This window comes from Citrus clementina, unplaced genomic scaffold, assembly GCF_000493195.1.
Source record: "Citrus clementina cultivar Clemenules unplaced genomic scaffold, Citrus_clementina_v1.0 scaffold_6, whole genome shotgun sequence".
In the NCBI taxonomy this organism is placed as follows: Eukaryota; Viridiplantae; Streptophyta; class Magnoliopsida; order Sapindales; family Rutaceae; genus Citrus; species Citrus x clementina.
Window position 1 is genome coordinate 19,111,303 of NW_006262139.1, and position 18,304 is coordinate 19,129,606.

The 18,304-nt window shown below is 34.1% G+C and overlaps 4 protein-coding genes across 4 annotated transcripts in view; 2 read left to right on the forward strand and 2 right to left on the reverse strand.

The window, feature by feature from the left end:
- The window catches only part of LOC18038624, a 9,392-nt gene extending 6,680 nt beyond the window's left edge, over nt 1-2,712 (forward strand). The window contains exon 8 of the mRNA XM_006429850.2: nt 81-2,712. Within this exon, the coding sequence (XP_006429913.2) occupies nt 81-2,393 (2,313 nt within the window). The 3' untranslated portion in view covers nt 2,394-2,712. The remainder of the gene's footprint in view (nt 1-80) is intronic.
- A 1,554-nt stretch (nt 2,713-4,266) lies between these two features.
- On the reverse strand, nt 4,267-6,268 carry LOC18038531. Its single transcript, XM_006429853.2, has 3 exons — nt 6,166-6,268; nt 4,680-5,490; nt 4,267-4,590 (listed from the first exon to the last, which is right to left on the reverse strand). Exons 2-3 carry the CDS (start codon nt 5,389-5,391, stop codon nt 4,385-4,387), a joined length of 918 nt encoding a protein of 305 aa, XP_006429916.1. The 5' UTR covers nt 5,392-5,490; nt 6,166-6,268; the 3' UTR covers nt 4,267-4,384.
- Nucleotides 6,269-8,258: 1,990 nt separating this feature from the next.
- On the reverse strand, nt 8,259-11,911 carry LOC18038532 (metal tolerance protein 4). Its single transcript, XM_006429854.2, has 7 exons — nt 11,316-11,911; nt 9,989-10,161; nt 9,620-9,818; nt 9,334-9,512; nt 9,073-9,223; nt 8,830-8,963; nt 8,259-8,720 (listed from the first exon to the last, which is right to left on the reverse strand). Exons 1-7 carry the CDS (start codon nt 11,536-11,538, stop codon nt 8,541-8,543), a joined length of 1,239 nt encoding a protein of 412 aa, XP_006429917.1. The 5' UTR covers nt 11,539-11,911; the 3' UTR covers nt 8,259-8,540.
- Nucleotides 11,912-15,301: 3,390 nt separating this feature from the next.
- LOC18039221 (calcium load-activated calcium channel) lies at nt 15,302-17,164 on the forward strand. Its single transcript, XM_006429855.2, has 2 exons — nt 15,302-15,713; nt 16,645-17,164. Exon 1 carries the CDS (start codon nt 15,302-15,304, stop codon nt 15,707-15,709), a length of 408 nt encoding a protein of 135 aa, XP_006429918.1. The 3' UTR covers nt 15,710-15,713; nt 16,645-17,164.
- Nucleotides 17,165-18,304: the final 1,140 nt, after the last annotated feature.

The window sequence follows — 18,304 nt, forward strand, 5'->3', positions numbered from 1 at the left end:
CAAAGTACAGAAAATTTGCTGCTATATACTATTTGTGAAATTTTTTTCTCATGCTACTTCATTTTTTATTTTTTCTACAGAAGAAACTTCTGGAAGAAGAAGAGAAGGAAAAGCGTGAAGAAGAAGAACGCAAAGAGAGACGAAGAATGAAAGAAAGAGAGAAAAAGCAAAGAAGAAAGGAAAGATTGAAAGGAAAAGAAAGGGATAAAGACAAGAAATGTTCTAGCTCAGATCAGAGCCCCGTCGTTCCTGATGTCTTAAAAGAAGAATCATCAGCAAGTTTTGATGAGGAGCCAAGTAATGCCATTAGCTGTAGGGACTCGGTGAGTGAAACAGGTGATGTTACTGTGTCCAGGCCTGGATCCCCTGATATTCAAGATGAACAGTTCTCAAGTGGGTGTACAACATCAAGAATGGAGAACTACTGTTATGATAGTCCTGATGGAGAAGTAACAAGTGTCAAAGATGGGAATGTTACTTTTCAAATGGAGCAATCAAAATTTTCTCGTCGGAGATTGAAACTTCGGAAAGAAATTCAACTTGATTCACCATTAAAGTGGTCGGACAGGCGTCGATATGCAGTAGTCTCAGAAAATGGTTCTATGGTCAATAGATCTGAGTCCAGATACCTCAGTGATAATTATGATACTCCTTCTAGGACCATCAATGGATCGAATCGGCAATTGTGGATAAATGCTTCAAAATCTAGTGTCCGAAATTGCAGTGGGAAGTTTAATGAGAAGATTCATTGTTCCAATAACAGGATGAGTGACAGAAATGACTTCCATTCTTGCAGCTGTAGTTCACAGAATGAGTACAGAGCAAAGGCTGAGCCACATCTTTCTGCAACAAGAGTAGGTCGAGAGCCCAAGTCTGTGACTAAGTCAGAATCTGCATTGGATATGTTCAAGCAATTCTATCGTGGTAACAAGTATAATCAAACGGATTACATTCGTGATGCCTCTGGAAGAACCAAAAGCAAAATAATCACTGGAAACATTCCTTCCAGCCGAGATTCGTATGCCAAGAAAGTTTGGGAGCCCTTGGAATCACAGAAAAAATATCCTCGCAGCAATTCAGACTCTGATGTTACCTTGAGGTCAACTTCTTTTAAAGGTGAAGGCGTTGAACATGGCAATGACCTGATTAAGTCATCTGGTGAAATGTGTTCTAATGGGGCTAGTCGAAATTCAGGTGACATGGATGATGAGGATGCTAATACGAAGAAATCAAGGGACTTAACCCATTCAACTGATGGAATTTACCAGAATGGATGTCATGTAGAAGCAAAGGATGCATTTTATTCAACAGGAGCTGCTTATGATGATTCAGGATTATGTCATGCTAGAAACTCTGCCTTTAATGGGATCTCTGATCCCATCATGGGTAGCTCGTCCAATTCTGATAACTGCTCATCATGCCTTAGCGAGGGGGATAGCAATACAGTCTCTTCAAATCATGGTAATCTGGAATCATCTTCCACTTCAGATTCAGAAGATGCCAGTCAACAATCAGAAGGAAGAGATACTTCAGCATGCACTCAAAATGGCTTCTCTGAATTTCAAGAAGTTGGAATGGGGAAAAAACTGATTACAGATGGAGGAGAGACTTTGGGAAGAAGAGCTTTTGTTGGACTTCCATCAGATAGCATGGGAAGTAATTTCTCAGGAAATCTGCCTGAAAAAACGGCTCAAAATCCGGATAAGGGAATACCAACTGTGAGCGTTAGTTCTCAACATCAAAGCATCTTTCCACCACTTCATAGCCAGAATGTGCAAATTCCAGCATTTCAACCTCCTTCAGCAATGGGTTACTACCATCAAAATCCAGTTTCGTGGCCAGCTGCTCCGGCAAATGGATTGGTGCCTTTCACCCATCCCAATCAGTATCTATATACTGGCCCTCTTGGTTATGGATTAAATGGAAACTCTCGCTTGTGCATGCAGTATGGAGCACTTCAGCATGTTGCTACTCCTGTTTTAAATCCTAGCCCGGTGCCGGTTTATCAGTCTATTGCCAAAGCCAACAGCATGGAGAAGCGAACTCACGATGGTAAGCCAGGTGCACCGCAAGAAGCATTTAACGATACAAATGCAGAGAGGTCTGCTCCGGCCCGGTCACATCTAACTGATGCATTGGCTAAAGGGGAAGGTGGACACCAGAATAATGATGGCTTTTCCTTGTTTCATTTTGGTGGACCTGTCGGTCTTTCAACGGGCTGTAAAGTAAATCCTATGCCTTCAAAAGATGAGATTGTTGGGAATTTTTCTTCTCAATTTTCAGCAGATCATGTCGAGAATGATCATGCTTGCAATAAGAAAGAGACCACAATTGAAGAGTACAACTTGTTTGCTGCAAGTAATGGTAACGGCATACGGTTTTCATTCTTCTAAGATATTAGTGAGAAGGTGTGTGGTGGCTGTTTGGGATGTCAGTCCCTGTCTTCTTGTTTGGTGGTATCAAAGTTTGAGATACTTGGTAATTGAGAATACAATAATCTTCTGAAATCTTCCAATTTTTAGTCCATAGTTTCTCTTAGCTGATTGTTACCTATTTGTCTGATTGTTTCATTTTTATCTAGAGAAAGTAAAAGGTTGGGAGACTGCTTTGATTTTTGAACCTTCTTGTGTCATGTCATTTTTTTTAATCGATGCAGGACTTCTAGTATAACAATTTTCTGCACTGCCCTGGACCCGTATCGAGCTCTGTCTCCCTCTAAATTATGGAAAAATTAATTAAGCGTTATTTCCTGTTAAAGTCTTTATGTTAATTTTAATCAACTATGTAAATAACTTATTTACTGTGTTGGAGAAAATAAACATATAAAAATATCTAAATAAGGGTCATTTTTCTTTTACTGTGTAAGTCATAGTGAAATAATAAATTGATGCAACAATTATTGTATTCTAATAATTTACTACTAAACAATTATAAAATCTTGCATTTTAATACTTTTATATCGGTTGACCTTTAGTTAACACATTAATAAATACCAAATTAGCTCTTACTTTACGGAAAAAATTATTAATTATCAATAAAAATAAACATTAATCATTGTACTAAAGTAGTTTTTCATTCAATTAAATAAATTTAATTATAATTATTAATTATCGATAAAAATTAAAAAAAAAACTAAAAACTATAAATTTGTAAGCTGTCAATTAAATATAAACTTTATTATTTAATACTTGAAATGTTTATGATTATTTGTATGTATGTTTGTTTGCTAATGATCTTTGTATATTAATATTTATCGATAATTAATAACTAACATTAAATTAATATTTTATTGAACGAAAATTATTGTAATGTATTGCAATAAACCTTAGGTTACGGGTTTTTTTGCGTAAATGTAAACTTGTATTTAATTTTTTAATCTTTTGATACAATAAAGAAACTTATTAAGTTTTTATTAGAATTTATGTGTTTCTTCCCTAAAACTAAAGGTAAAATTAATATTTTATAGGTTAACTAATGGAAAAACAGTAAAATATAGTATTTTATAATTCTTTAGTAATAAAATGTTATGATGAATATTTGTTAAAGTAGTAAAAAGAAAAAAAACCTTATAAATAATTGAAATAAGTTATTATTCTATGTAATAGTTTAAAAACAAATGATCTCTTACTATTATTAAAATAACGTGAAATTCAACTAAAGAGTTGAAGTTTCATTTGTCAAGTAAAAAATAAGTGTCATATTGTTTACCGATTAATGAAAACAATAACTTGTGGTTTGTGATCAAAATACAACAACGCGTCATTTATTGTATGCATTGACGCATACTATGTATGGTCATCAATTATATAAATATATCGGACGACATGTTGTCTATTGCTTAATTATGTGAATGACATATCATGTATTTATAAAATGATAAAAGATATTTCATCTAAGACCAATGTGCCATTTAAATTTTGAAGTCTTTTTTTTTAATATTGTTGAAAAATGGAGGACTTGTCTTTTCAAAAGCAAAATTTTACAATGGTTGTTTTTCCAAAATATTAAAAGAAAAGTATAGTTAATGGTGTTTTTTTTTTTAATTTTCTGCGAAGTATTTTTTTTTTTAAGTTTAGCTAATTATTTTTCAATTTTCTAATTATTATCTTTTAAATGATCTTCCTATCTACATATATTAATATTATAAACATAAATATTTTTTTAAATTTATAAAAAAAAATAAAAACATTTCCAGAAAAAATGGACGACTTGTCTTTTCATTTCTCACGAAAATAACGTAAAAATGCGACTTGGGAAAATAGAAAGAAACAGATGACTTCCAGAATGATTGACGATTCTTGCACAAAAATTTGAGTCATTCAACTCTTCCACTGTTGACAAAAGAATTTCACAAGTAAAGTTCAGCCTCAGTAAAGATCTAATCTCAGTTTTTTGCCTTACTAAACTTCAAAACAACAAGATAGAATCCAGACTCATCAACAAAGTTATCTATCTGAAAACAATGATTAGCTGCAACTTTCTGTAAAGTCATTTGATCAGGCAAGTCAGATACTATAACATCTGGGAACTGTTTCCGCTGCTTCTGTAAAGCTTCCCTCCCCTGGGGGTGGCTAATGACCACTCTTGCACCTGTAAAAGAAAAACAAAGTACTCAACTTCGTGATGTGTAGTGGAAATGATAAATTAACAGCCAACAGAAACCTACTCTGACAAAGTACCTGGTGAGCAACGATTAGCAAGTGTCTCGAAAACCTGATCAAGCGGGAAAGGCATAGCAGGCAGAAAATAGAGAAACACAACATCCAAAGGCCCCCACTTATCAGGCACATATATCAGCTCCCCTTGCCAACACTTAACTGTGTCATATTTCTCTTTAATGCCAGCCAACACAAAAAGTGAATCATGGACAACAAGCAAAAGGCTGGGCGATGACTCAACCACTCGGTCCACAAATTCTTCTGAACTAATAGAAACTAAGACCTTAGAAGACTCATCGATCTCTCCAGCAGAAATAATTTGGTCAATCCTTTGAATATGCTCTTTGAAGTTTAACTCATCCGAGTCGAGAAAAGACCAATCTTTTTCAGTGAAGTCCTCGAAGTTGATGACAGACACTGTTCCTTCATCTGGAGGGGATGCAGCCCCAATGGACATTTTACGAGTGCTTAATGATAGCTGCAAACTGGGTTTAAGTGAATGAGAAAGAGTAGGGAGGTCATGATCATGATGATGGCGATTAAAAGTGCAAATATACTGAGGTTTTGGTCGAAGATATGGAGAAGGAGACTTGCAGGATGGAAATAGGAGGAGAGAGGAAGGCAAGAAGAGAGAATTCATGGAATGAAAACAATATATTTCCTTATGGAGATACTGATGTCTAGCTGTTTGCTGGCAGAAGATAATTGGAATTGAACCAAAGACTACACCCATGTACTACTTAAGTTTCAGAGAACGTCTAGCCTGTTTAATCTAATATATTGATTTCTTCACACTGTGTAGCCGATTAATCATATCTCTAATGCTGCGCCCCTGTCAACAAGCAGAAACCAATGGCAACAATACTCAAAGTGTACAAATACAAAACAATGAATGGGGCCAAAAACAGCCTAGATAACATTCGAATGACTAGCAGTGGGTACATCAAACATCCCAGCTCCCTTAGTTTACTTCAATAACTTGATGGCAACACAATGAAAAATTATATAGAAAATCCACAAGGCAATATTAGCTAATTTCAGTTAGTAATATTAAACTTAAAAGCAACATTAGCTTAATTCAGTGACAAGGGTTATGTTATTGGTAACACTATTGAAAACGGATAGTAGCACAATTTAGTCAAAGGTCAGCATTAAACCCCTAAAGCCCTAAACCCAAATTTATTTGCTCTAAATACATTTATGAAAAAAAAGAAAAAAGAAAAAGAAATTAGAATTGAAACCTAAATCCTAATTTTGGTCCAGGCTTGAGTTGAATTAAGTTTTTCACGTTCTTAGAACCCAAGAGAATCATAAATGATCTTCTCCTTGTGTCAGTTTTCTCAACAAATTAAAGCAGAAAGTTAACGATAAAGAGGCAACTGTGGCAAGAGATAAAACTAGAACCCATACGAAACTTTGGTCCCTGAAGTTACACAAGTTAAATGAAAGAGACACAAGAACGCAAAAAGATTGAATAAAAGGAGAACACAGAAAGATGAAAGCTAACCTGGGCAGCTAAAGTTCTTGATATGGATGAAGGGAGACAGTAACGAAGACTCATCTGTTACTGATGAAGCTCTGCGTTTCTGAGGTTTGGCCCATTCGGTGAAGCGCCTTGCAAGCTAAAAGAGTTTGAGGTGATAAATGGGCTGGGCCAGGGCCACTTGACTGCAAATTTTAGTAGGAGAAACCCCTCAAAATCCTCTCGGTACCTCTCATTTTTGAGTTAATACCACTTATTTTCAAAATTACATTTTTTTTTTCCTTCTTTTCACTTTCATCTCCTTTGCACTCACTCTCTCATTCAGGCACCACCATATACAAGTGTTTTTAAAGAAAATGATATATATATATATATATATATCCCCCCATGATATATATATATACATTGCATTGCAACACCAAGCCACCCTGCTTCACACTAGAGCAAAGAACTGCCGCGCCTCACGATGCATGATACCGAGCAAAGTCGCTGTGCTGCACTGCTCGTACCATGTCACCAAGGAAGCCACTGCTCGCATGCGACAAAGCAAACCCATTTTGGAATTTTGGCCAAAATTTCATTTCACCGTTTCCTTTGTACAAATATAATCTTTTTTTAATAATTAATTGATGTTAATTTGTTTAAATTATTGTAAAGTAATTGTTGATCTCTTTTGCTACTTAATAAGGATTTTCATATTTCTTTAAAGAATTTTGCATGATTAGAGCTTGAAATGAAGCTGCAAGCTTTAATTTAATTTCTTCTAAAAAAAAGGATATTATTATTTTACTACCAAAATTATTTTGATTTATCATGTCAATATCATAATTTGCCGAAAAGTATATTTTACTACCAAATGTTTGCGTCGTTATCAATTTACTACCATTCCGTTAAGAACGATCAAATTTTATTGATGTCATAAGGACATCAAAGATATTTTTGGCTATAAGGACATTAAAGACTTTTCAGGTTGAAGCCTAAACGCTGCGTTTTGGAAAAATAATTAAAGATTAAAAAAAAAAGGAAATTAAACCCTAAAATCAACCCCTCTCCCTCGTTGTGAAACCTCCATCTCCAATTTGTCTCTCTCCCTCGTTGCTAACTCACAGTCATCTCCACTACCATTTGCTCTCTCCACTATAAGTTGTTGACTTCTTCTTTTTTATTGGCTTATTGTTCATTAATTTTTTCCTTAATTAACTTGTTATTATTTTTAATTGTGATTAATACTTGAATTACAAAAGGTAAAATTATCTTTTAAACTCCTAGGGTAAAATCAACTTTTAACTCAATTTCTGTTGAACACTTACTTTTTTTTTAACGGAATAGTAATGAATTGATAATGGAGCAAACGTTTGATAACAAAACACATTTTTCAGCAAATCATAATACTAACATGATATATCAGAATAAATTTAGTAATAAAATGATAACATCCCCAAAAATTAAAATAATTTAATTTTAGTGATATTTCACCCCATCGTTTATCTCACTTACATTTTAAAAAATATCCTTACTTCAAAGAAAAACTTTTTTTTTCTTTTTAAATTTCACCGCCTGTCTCTCAATTAAATTCAAAACCCATATCGTAAAATTATAAAATTGAATTCACAATCACAAAGCATCCTCAGAAATTTCGACTAGGCCTGCACGGTTGGAAGTCCACACATGGTTGAACTATTAGACCAGGCCTAGGATATACATTGTTCGAGTTAAATATATGTTCAGAGACAGAGTAGTTCCCTTGTAACTTACTCCAACACGTCTCGAGAATGGTGTTAAAGTTATAGATTTGTATACAATATGATACGACAGAATTACTGATTATTATAATACAAACTTTATCACCTGCTAAATCATTGTTGTGATGACGTTATATATATATATATATATATATATATATATATATATACATATTATTGTTTCATTGCTATTAAAAGTTCAACAAAATTATACTTACATTGCTCTTTATTTGAAATGCATGTGTACTTTGTTAGGATTTTATGTAATAAGTTTGATATTTCAATTACAAGTGGCACAAAGACTTACCAAATTGTTTGTATACATAAATTTCGGTATAAAGTGATCTTATCTTGTATTGGAATTTAAATTATAATCTAAACAAGATAGAATGATGCGATCACAACAATCCCAAAAGTCTTGTGCCCAAAAGTAGTTTATATGTTCTCTAAACATGAGCTATGAGCAGATTAAATTCTGAAGATCATTTGAACTGAAAGAACTTGTGAAATTAATAGGGACAGCACTATCTCAGTGTTCCGAGTCTTTTAAACGATAAACAATCTAAAACTTTCAGATTCGTTATTTTTTCCACAACAACTGAGTGCTTACCCTTGCTCCCAGCTCTCTCTCTCTTTACCGTTATAACAATTTTAAAGCTAATTCTGGCTACTAGGGAGCCTGCAGAGAACAGAGTGCTCTGGCTTGTGATCACACTCAAAATCAAGATGAACGAAGGCTCGTTCGACTTCAGGAAGTTCTTCAATCTTAATCTGCAATGATTCTCCAATTGTATGAGCTTCTTTCAATGGTAAATCTTCTGGCAGCTCAATATCAACCTGAATTATTAGGACCAAGAAAATGAAATAAAGCAAGCTGGTAGTATTGTAGCAACTTCTCAAGATCAATGAGAGATGTAAGATGATGTATCGTGATAATCAAACTAACCTCCACAAAATAAAGAACACCAAAGGTGTAGGCGCGAACTGTGTCAACTCGTTTGATTTGAGGGTGATGCTGTATGACTAGGTATGTGAGTTTCTGCAGGACTTCAGGAGAAGCAGATTGCCCAACAAGGGAAACTATACGAAGAAAGGATCAGTATAAAATAATTTGGAAACATTCGATATAAATTAATTCTGGTAGCTTTTTGTATGATAATCGGAAGCGAAATGAGGGCCAGAGAGGAACCTGCATTTTCCTGTACGGTTCCAGACCAATTTGTAATAGTATAGATTGCAAGGAGGATAGCTCCAACTGGGTCAATCCACCAATAGAATTCATCACCAAGAACAGCCGCAATCAAACCAACCACATTGGTTACCACATCAAAGTAATGATCCTAGCAACCATAGTTTACGAAAAGCTGTGAACTACAAGAATCTGCATAAGTGAATGAAAATAAAATAGAATTCTACTTTTGTAAGTCCTAAATTGAGTACAGCACTAAACCTTCGCATAGGCGCGGACTATTTTGTTTCCTGAGCTTCGACAATAAAACCACAGTGCAAGTTTAATTCCAGTTGCTGAAAGCATTATCGCATACAGCCAAATCAGTTGCAAGGAAGTCATCTTTTCAGAAGGTTCATCTTTGATCAACTGCTCTACAGCCTGAACCAGCACTTGGAAGCCTGTATAGAAAGAAAAATTGGTATTGGTTTGTGGTCAGTGAAAAAACTTCCTGTCTCAACAGAATCTTGTCAATTTAACATACATTTGGAGAAGCTTAGTGGCTTACCAAGAGTGGCCATAACTGCAGCAAAGATGATAATGCCTACTGGTTGCATCCGCAGTTTTCCAATAGGGTATTTGTATATGTTAATGTTTTTCATTGACAAATGTGTGATCCAAAGTATGCCACCAGCCATTAGATCCAGCAGAGAATCGAGAGTTGATGCTGCAATAGCCAAGGATCCACTCTGTACTGTGGCATAAATCTGTAATGCATATCAAATAAACTCAGTAAAGGCAATGAAACATTGGAAAAATCACATTTGCCATGGCTCTGAACTCCATGAGAATCTTAAATAGCAGTTAAGGTATCAGAATATTTCTGACATCATGCTGTTATAACAGAGTCCATGGAAAGGATAAGTAGAAATTAAACCTTAAAGGCAAGCAAGAAAATATTTGCCCAGTTAGAAATGTTCATTGCTCTCTCATGTTGGACTTGTTCTTGAAGATACTTTTCTTCATCAATGGCATTGTTTGATACTAGGGAGTCGACTTCCTCAAAAGACTTCAATGTGGCAAATTGTTTCTCATAGTACTCCTTCTCTCCTAATACCAACACATCATTAATGTATCATCAGAATGACATGTAATGCTGAAAACAAAATGATGCAATGATTTCTGATATAAAGGAGAAACAATCATTTCATTAATCAAAGACTTTGCTTGTTCACATTATATTCTGGTTCATCTCAAAACTTAGTTCCGGCAATTTGTAGTGATTAATTCAAAGTCATAATGAAGTAAAGCAGCCATAATGGATTAAGGTTTCATGATTAAGTGAAATTTTCATTTGCATCATGGATCAATGATCAGAAGATGTAAAAAATGGACAAAAACAGCTCAATGAATTGGTAGTGACTCTGCTCAAGGATACATACCCCATTCATGAACCAATTGTAGAACTCAGTTATTTATTTTAAGCAGATATCTCAGAGTAGATTATCTAAAACAGAATACTTAGGTTAAATTTGCAATTTGAACACTTGTCCAATTAAATTAATGTAATGACAGGCAGAAAAAGGCTTATAAGAAGTGTCTCTTCATAAAAGCCAAAATCACCCACCTTTGTTGAGAAAAAGTGGGCAATTTATCCATTTTAAAAGAACTATACCATGTTCCTAACATGTGCCATTCCATTGACTAAAAATAAATATTTATGCTTCAATTTTCATAATATTGCATCAGAGTGGACTCTTCTTGATCAATTTGCAGTTTCTTTATAATGCTTAAGTCTGAAGAACAAGAAACCCCCGGGCAGCAACTAATGTTCTTCTTGTTCTGATGAAAGAAATCATTGAACTTTCCAGAATAACTAGCAGGCCATTGCTTTAAGTGATCCATTTTTCACTATAGGCCACTGAACTAAACTATTTATTATTCAAACTGCTTCTCTCACATGGAACAAATTTCAATTATGCTCTTCATCTCAAATTGAAAAAGAACTGAAACTTTCCTAATAAAAATCTAATTATGCCTCAGAGCCTTGTGATAGACTCATCATGCAAATAGATGCAAAGACCGCAATATGACAACATTTGAATGTGATCCTCTGCTACCATTCAATTTTGCCAAAAAGAAAGGGGGAAATAAATGAAAATAATTTGCTGGGGGGGGGGGGGGGGGGGTGTTTAAAAAAAATGAAAAAAAATAAGAAGGAGAAACTAAACATCAAAGACAAAGGAATAGACTGTTTTTGGTACCTTCAATCAAGCCAGTGGTTTTAGAAAGGTCAAGATGAAAAGGGGTCTCAGGATCAAGCCCAGAACGAACTTTTTCAGGCAATTTGGAGAAGAAGTCGCATTTCAATGAAGCAACTGAGTTCCTGCAGCACCTTTCTCGCCCATACTCATTAATCTTGCCACCATCTTCACTCAACAGCAATGGCACTCTCATGTGATCGTCACCCTCACCACCACCCTCCATTAAACTCAAAATACAGAAACAAAAATCTAAAAACTAACAAAAACCCTTCAAACACAAACTGAAATATGATTCACAGAAACACTTTCACTTTCACTCTAACTCAAGAGGAAGCACTTTCGTTTTCTTGACAATACATCACCACATGTATCAAAACAATAAAAATTCCTTGGCATGCCACGCCTATCTTGAGCGTGATGCTATATGCTAGCTTATTTATTTATTTATTTTCAAAGAATGCATAACATGGCCTTGAGACAAACATATCTTACTTCCTTCTGTTTTATTTTATTACCAGACATCAAGTTGGTAGTTACTGGACATGTCTGATGATAATGATGTATAATCACAAACGACATTTAGTATTATTTTGTAATTCCCTGTCAATAATACTGACTAAAATTGTGCTTAAGCAATGTGGTGAAAGAAAAAGAAAAATAGAAGAAAAATTGAATTCCAACTCTTTTAGTTGGACCACTTAATACAGTAGATTTAATAATATAAGAAGAAAATAGTCAAATAAAATTGACAGGAGACTGATCTTCTAACTTCCAAGTGTTAAAATTGTCGATTAACCAGACTTATTACATGTACGTAACACTATGAACTTGAGACGAACATTCAAAGGCCGCTAAGTTATTATCACGTAATAATGACCATAATTCCTGTCACGTATCATAAATGCAATAACTGTGTTGGATTGAACAGCTGTTGGATTTCATACCTATTTTACAAACTCATTGATTATCTAAAATACGTACAACAGCTGTTGGCTTCGCTGGCAAGCAATTGACCCTCGTAGCAAAATTTGAGCTTTGTCAGTTCAAGTGTCTATTATCATCCATTGGGCATTGAGAAAAATAATGGCACGATTTCATTTAAGCGTACCAACTCTCAAAGGGTGTCGGTCATAGCCATCATTATTTTACTCCCCAATGGTTCATTCATTCATTACTCTTTCTAGACTTGTAACCACCAAGAGTCATCGCAGCCACACCTAGCAATATTTAACACGATTCATTCAATAAGAACATGATACAAATAGATTAGCGTGGATCTTAAAAATTAGGACTTTGATTATTAGGTAAATTTATTTTGGGTAAATATGATTTTTTTATATTAGGTTAGGGTTTAACTTCTTAATTGTTTATCTGATTAATGATATAATTATTAAATATATTATATTAAAATATACTTATATTTTTAATTTTAAATTAATTTATAAAATCCTGTCATCAAAACTCAAATGTTAGAAATAATTCTCTTTTTTTTTTTTTAGTAAAGGATGAACATTTTTATGGCGTTTCAATTTGTAAAATTCTACATAGATTTAAGACTTTAATGATATAAATGTATTATACTTTTGTGGATATATATATATATTATATTATCAGTACATAATATTATTTAGGTATAAAGGAGTCTAATTTGTGTCAAATAAGTGTTTAATGTTTGATTAAAATGTATTAAATAAGTATTAAACGGACTATTGGGTTATGTTATGTTAGATCACATAATTATTGGATTATTAAATTGGTAACTGTCGGGTTGACATTTATTTTCTCCGTTAGGTTTAGGTTTTAATATTTTAGCACGATTATAAAATGAATCGTGTTTGAGTCAACTTAAATTTAACACGATATAAAATTGAGTTAACAAAAATACGATCCATAACCTGTCTTTTAGTCATATTCATAGCACCCGATAAAAAGCACACACCGATTGTGAGATTATTTTTATTAGAATCAAAACCTAAAATATAAAACTTTATATGTGTAGTCAAATACTATCGGCTCTCTTTAAATAAAGAGTTGAATAGCGTTTGTACTATACATATTTTTTTGCATTGCATGATGACGCATGGGTTTAATGAAAACATACATTAAAAAAAAAATAAATAAATAAATAAATCAACGTGTTTAAGCAGTGCCAGTAACAGTCACGGACAAAGACAATTGCCGCACCCGTTGCTTCTTGTGATTTATAAATAATAGAAGAACTGGTATTCCAAATGGTCCAAATCCCACATAAAAAAATAATTGGACTGGTTTATTATATAGAGAAATTCTCCATTTACCTTGTAACAAGCTGAACTTGTGGGCGTCTATAAACAAGCCAACCTGCTGGGCTCAGTTGTAGTTAATAATGTTTTAAATTTTAATTTAATTAAATGTTTCAAATTAAAATTAAAATTAAAATTCAACGTTAAAAGGATGAGGTTAATTAACGTTGTTGGGCTTGTTTGAAGGGAGTAATGGCGGTTAAAGGAAGTTATGGGGTGAAATGAAACCACAAGTTTTAATTGTGAGCCCGAGACTCGATTTCATCCATCAAAGCCTACAAATCTTGATGGCTGTATTGGACCCGGCCCACAAAACATTGATGAGTACGTAAAACAGAGTCCGACGAGATCACAAATTCGGAACGCCCGGCCTGTTTGGACTCGCGACCTTTTCGCCGTTATTTGACTTCGATACCCTTTTTTTCGTATAATAACTGTCCGCTCCCTATCTTTCATAAAATCGCGAATTAAAACATAGATTACAGAAAACACAAGAAATAAAACCATAGAAAAATATGTAATAAAGGATGAGGAATATAGCATGAGAGTATAACAAAGGGCTAGTCTAATTATTATATTTCTCTTTTTTTAATTATATTGCTCACTTTACATGATTAAATTCTCTTCTTCTGTAATGCATGTTACCTCTACTTTTATAGCCTAAAGTCGCATAATTTGTTTGTACTTAAACTTTCTTTTAAGATAAGCTAGCGTATCATTAGATATACTAATAGTAAGTTATTGATTGGATTTCATGACAATAATTGTCTAATCTAATTATTGTATATAGTAATTATAGTACAATTCTTAGTTTAAAGATATATAAATTAATGATATAAATAATTGTAAATGATATTTTGAATTCACCATTAAATAATCTACTAAATAAATTCTTCTAATAGATTATTATAACCCAAGTTCGTTCTAACTTCATTATCTAATAAATCATACATGAGCCTGCAAATCTCCCAAGTGGTCATCTTGAACAGAATCTCTTACCTTTCACATCATACTCCTCGCAGTGAACATCAAAGGAGAGGCTTGGGTTCATATAAACTACATGAGAAGCATATCTTATCGCATGATTAGTTATATGATATAAAGTATATGGCACGAGATATATTTTTACATGACATTCATAGCATGAAGCGTAATGCCTTATTTTTCACATGTAACATCATAACAATTATTTTTAAAGGATCTTGTAAATATACTTGCATCTCCTCTGTTAATATATGGAAAACGTTTAGCTAGCTCGAAATTTTTGTTTTGTACTCTTTGCTTTATAGTATGATTAGTCTGTAATGACACTTATACTAACGTCTAATGGGGATCCATATTAAATATTCTTAGAAACTATATAATTATTTGTATTTTTATTAAATATCAGGGATACTAATGTTATTACACTAATATTATTATTGTTTTTTAAGCTGGCTGGAGGATGTGCAGGAAGATAGATCGTCAAACCAAAAGCCAAAAGCAGTACGAGCGACAGAGTGCAGAGAATTGCTTCGCAAAAATTGCAGCAATGGCGATGATTTACTTATCAATCTATGCTCCAGTGCCTTATGCCAAGAATGATTTTGCATTTTAATCATATTTCTTGCTACTCAATGCGATGGTTTTATTTTTCACTTGGTGGACAGAGAGTTGGATTTTACCTTTTCATTTTCTGTTAGCAAACATCAATAGCATCATGAGATGAAAATCGAAAACCCAGCTAAAATCTCCACCAAGAAGTCCAAGACCAAAAAGATCGACCGCGTCGAGACCAGCCTCAAAGAATCCAGCCGCGACTTGTCCTTGTTCAAGTTCAAATCCGGCGCCGTTGTCGCCCTCGTTCTGTTCGTCGTGTTCGGCCTCTTGAATTCCTTGTTCGAAGGGAAAGTTGTTGCGAAATTACCGTTCAAGCCCTTTGGGATTGTCATGAAGATGAGCCATCGCGGGTTGCAGGGCGACGATGCGACGGATTGTTCGATGGCGTTTTTGTATTTTTTGTGCTCTATTAGTATTCGGACTAATTTACAGAAGTTTCTAGGGTTTTCTCCACCACGTGGCGCCGCTGCTGGTGGTGGATTGTTCCCGATGCCTGATCCCAAGACCAATTGATCGGGTTCGTTTTTTATTTTTTCTTATTTTTTGGAGGTTGAGCCACTGTCTATGTTCTAATTTTGCTAGTTTTTAGTATTAATAATTAGTGTTGTATGAAGCAGTGGGATTTTCAGTTGTATGATTTTGTTTAATTAGTCTAATCAATCGTCTTCATAATTGTGATATGGGTTGCTTTCTGAATGTTTAATTATATTGGATGGTTTAATGGGATCAACTAGCATCAATTTGATTTGATATGATGGGAATTGCAGTCTAGACTTGGGATCCATTTGAATTGGTTTTTGATTTATGTCAGCAAATTGGTGTTTCAAGGTCTTTTTGGTTTTAGTTGACTCGACAATGGATCACAATTCTCTCATGATCTTAACCGTATACCATTTTTATTGTACACCTGGCGTAGCGCCTTTACAAGCTAGGTAGGACTAAGATTATGAAAAATTCCACTAATCCATCAATAATAGTATGTTATCATACTCATTGTGAATAACTTGCTAAAACATATTCTTTGTAAAGCATGGGAATGTTCATGAGCAATTGGGTTTGTTCCAATTTTTAGATTGTTTGGTCATGATGGTGGAATGGGTTTCGGATTCTGATTTAGTAGGTTTGTTTAGTATTTAGTGCTGTTTGTTGATGATTTGATGGTATGATTTGTAATTCTGTTAGCTAATTGATGGATTGGAGGCGTAACGTGATTTTGTATATTGTTAATGATGTTTTGATCATAAGCATGTAGGGATCAAAATTTTATTCTATTCTGCAGCACATATCATTGTTGATATGATTCTAGAAGAAGCATGCATGCATAACTTCATAGAAGTGTAGAATTGCATTGTTGAAGTTTGAATTTATAAATGTCTTTTCTTGTGGGTGTGCCATAAACATTTTCTTTTAACTCTGCACTTTTTCTTTTTTTGGGTATTCTGCTATAGGCAATAGGATGCTTGCATACTGCTTTTGGGCGTGTTTCCATTCAAGCTAGGGATTATTCATCAAAGTGGAGTAAAGCTGGATGAAATTATGAAAAAGAGAACTTGTCTCATGGCTGATTCCCAGTTGGACTTCTATTGAACTAATAGTGCTTTTAGTTGATGTTATTCTACATATGCTACTTAACGGCTGCATACATCCTCATCAGTGAACCGGGAGACTTTGCTATGATATTTTAGTAGTTTGACTGCAGGCTAATGACACGACAGAATTCGATTTTGGTTTCTAAGAACTAAGATCAGCTAATATTGAAATTTATGGTCTATCTATATGTGTGCATCACTCAACATTGCTTCTTCTTTGGAACTGATTTTGTGTTCTATCATATGAGAGAAAATAGAACTTATCTTTTTGGAAGATCTTTGATTTTTTATTTGTGAAATCCATGGCTCGACGATCCTACCATTTGTTATGGTAAAAGTTGATCATTCATCAAATAATGCATAACAGTTTAATTATTCACACGCATTGCTTCCCTATACTTGTATTGATAATGCTGAAACATGTGACTCTTGTGTTTCCTATTGCTTCCATATCTGTAATCTCAAGTTTATATCAATAATTTTGATGTGTGTAACAAATAATAGTGGTTAATTTTTTCAGATAACAATTGAGCAACAAATGTTTTAATAGTAATGTGTTAGAGTGAGAGTACAACAGAAACTTAACACTTGTGCCGCATCATTTTGATCTGGGATTGCTTGATTGGAATTCAGTAGTTGGGGAAAATAACAGAAGTGAAGAAGCTTCAACTGCCACTCAGCAGCTTGAGTAAATTGGAATGTGCAAACAAAATGGAACTTGTGATTGACAATCAATCTATATTTTGGTGAATCTGATGCTTCATTTGATGCAACGTTGGATTAGTGACATGCAGCGCCTTCGACTGCCAGTTTTTGTCCAGGGAGATTGGCGTTCGTTTCTTCAAATCGCTAGGCGACATGACGTCTTTATTGTAATTAATAGATTGATCAGTCGTCTAGATATAAACGGCGTGCCCTGCCCCTGCATTTGTTACTTCGAAGTAAAAGCTTACGCCAGCCGATTGTTTCTGAAAACATAAAAAATGACTTGTCGTCCACAAGTTTATGAGTTAGAAAAACGGTCGTTTCATAGTTGATGATTTGGTTCCGGACAGTCACTGCAGGCCATTCACACCTGGATCGCGATGATATTTTGCTTATGGACTATCCGACTATGGTCATAACATGTCCACCCTGCAGTAATCTGCTGTCTGCATGTGACTAGGGGCCCATCATTTAACTGCGTTTTAGCCCCTAAACTGAATGGAATTTGCGTAAGCGATTAACTACATTGATATCCAGACAATTAAAACCATGAATGGAAAAGTCAAGTACAAATGAGATAATCAATCAATTGGGAGAATTTTAGATTATAAATTTCGAGATAAAGATGCAAACTAGTGTAGCAATTAATTAAGTTGAGAGAGGAAATACGTTTAATTCATAGGAATCATTGGAAAATTCTATTGTATATAGTAATTACAACTATGGTCGGTTAAGGTTAAGTAAATCGAATGAGAACTTGTAACGTGAACAATTATAAGAGATATAGTCATTTTACCATAAAAGTTTTCTAATA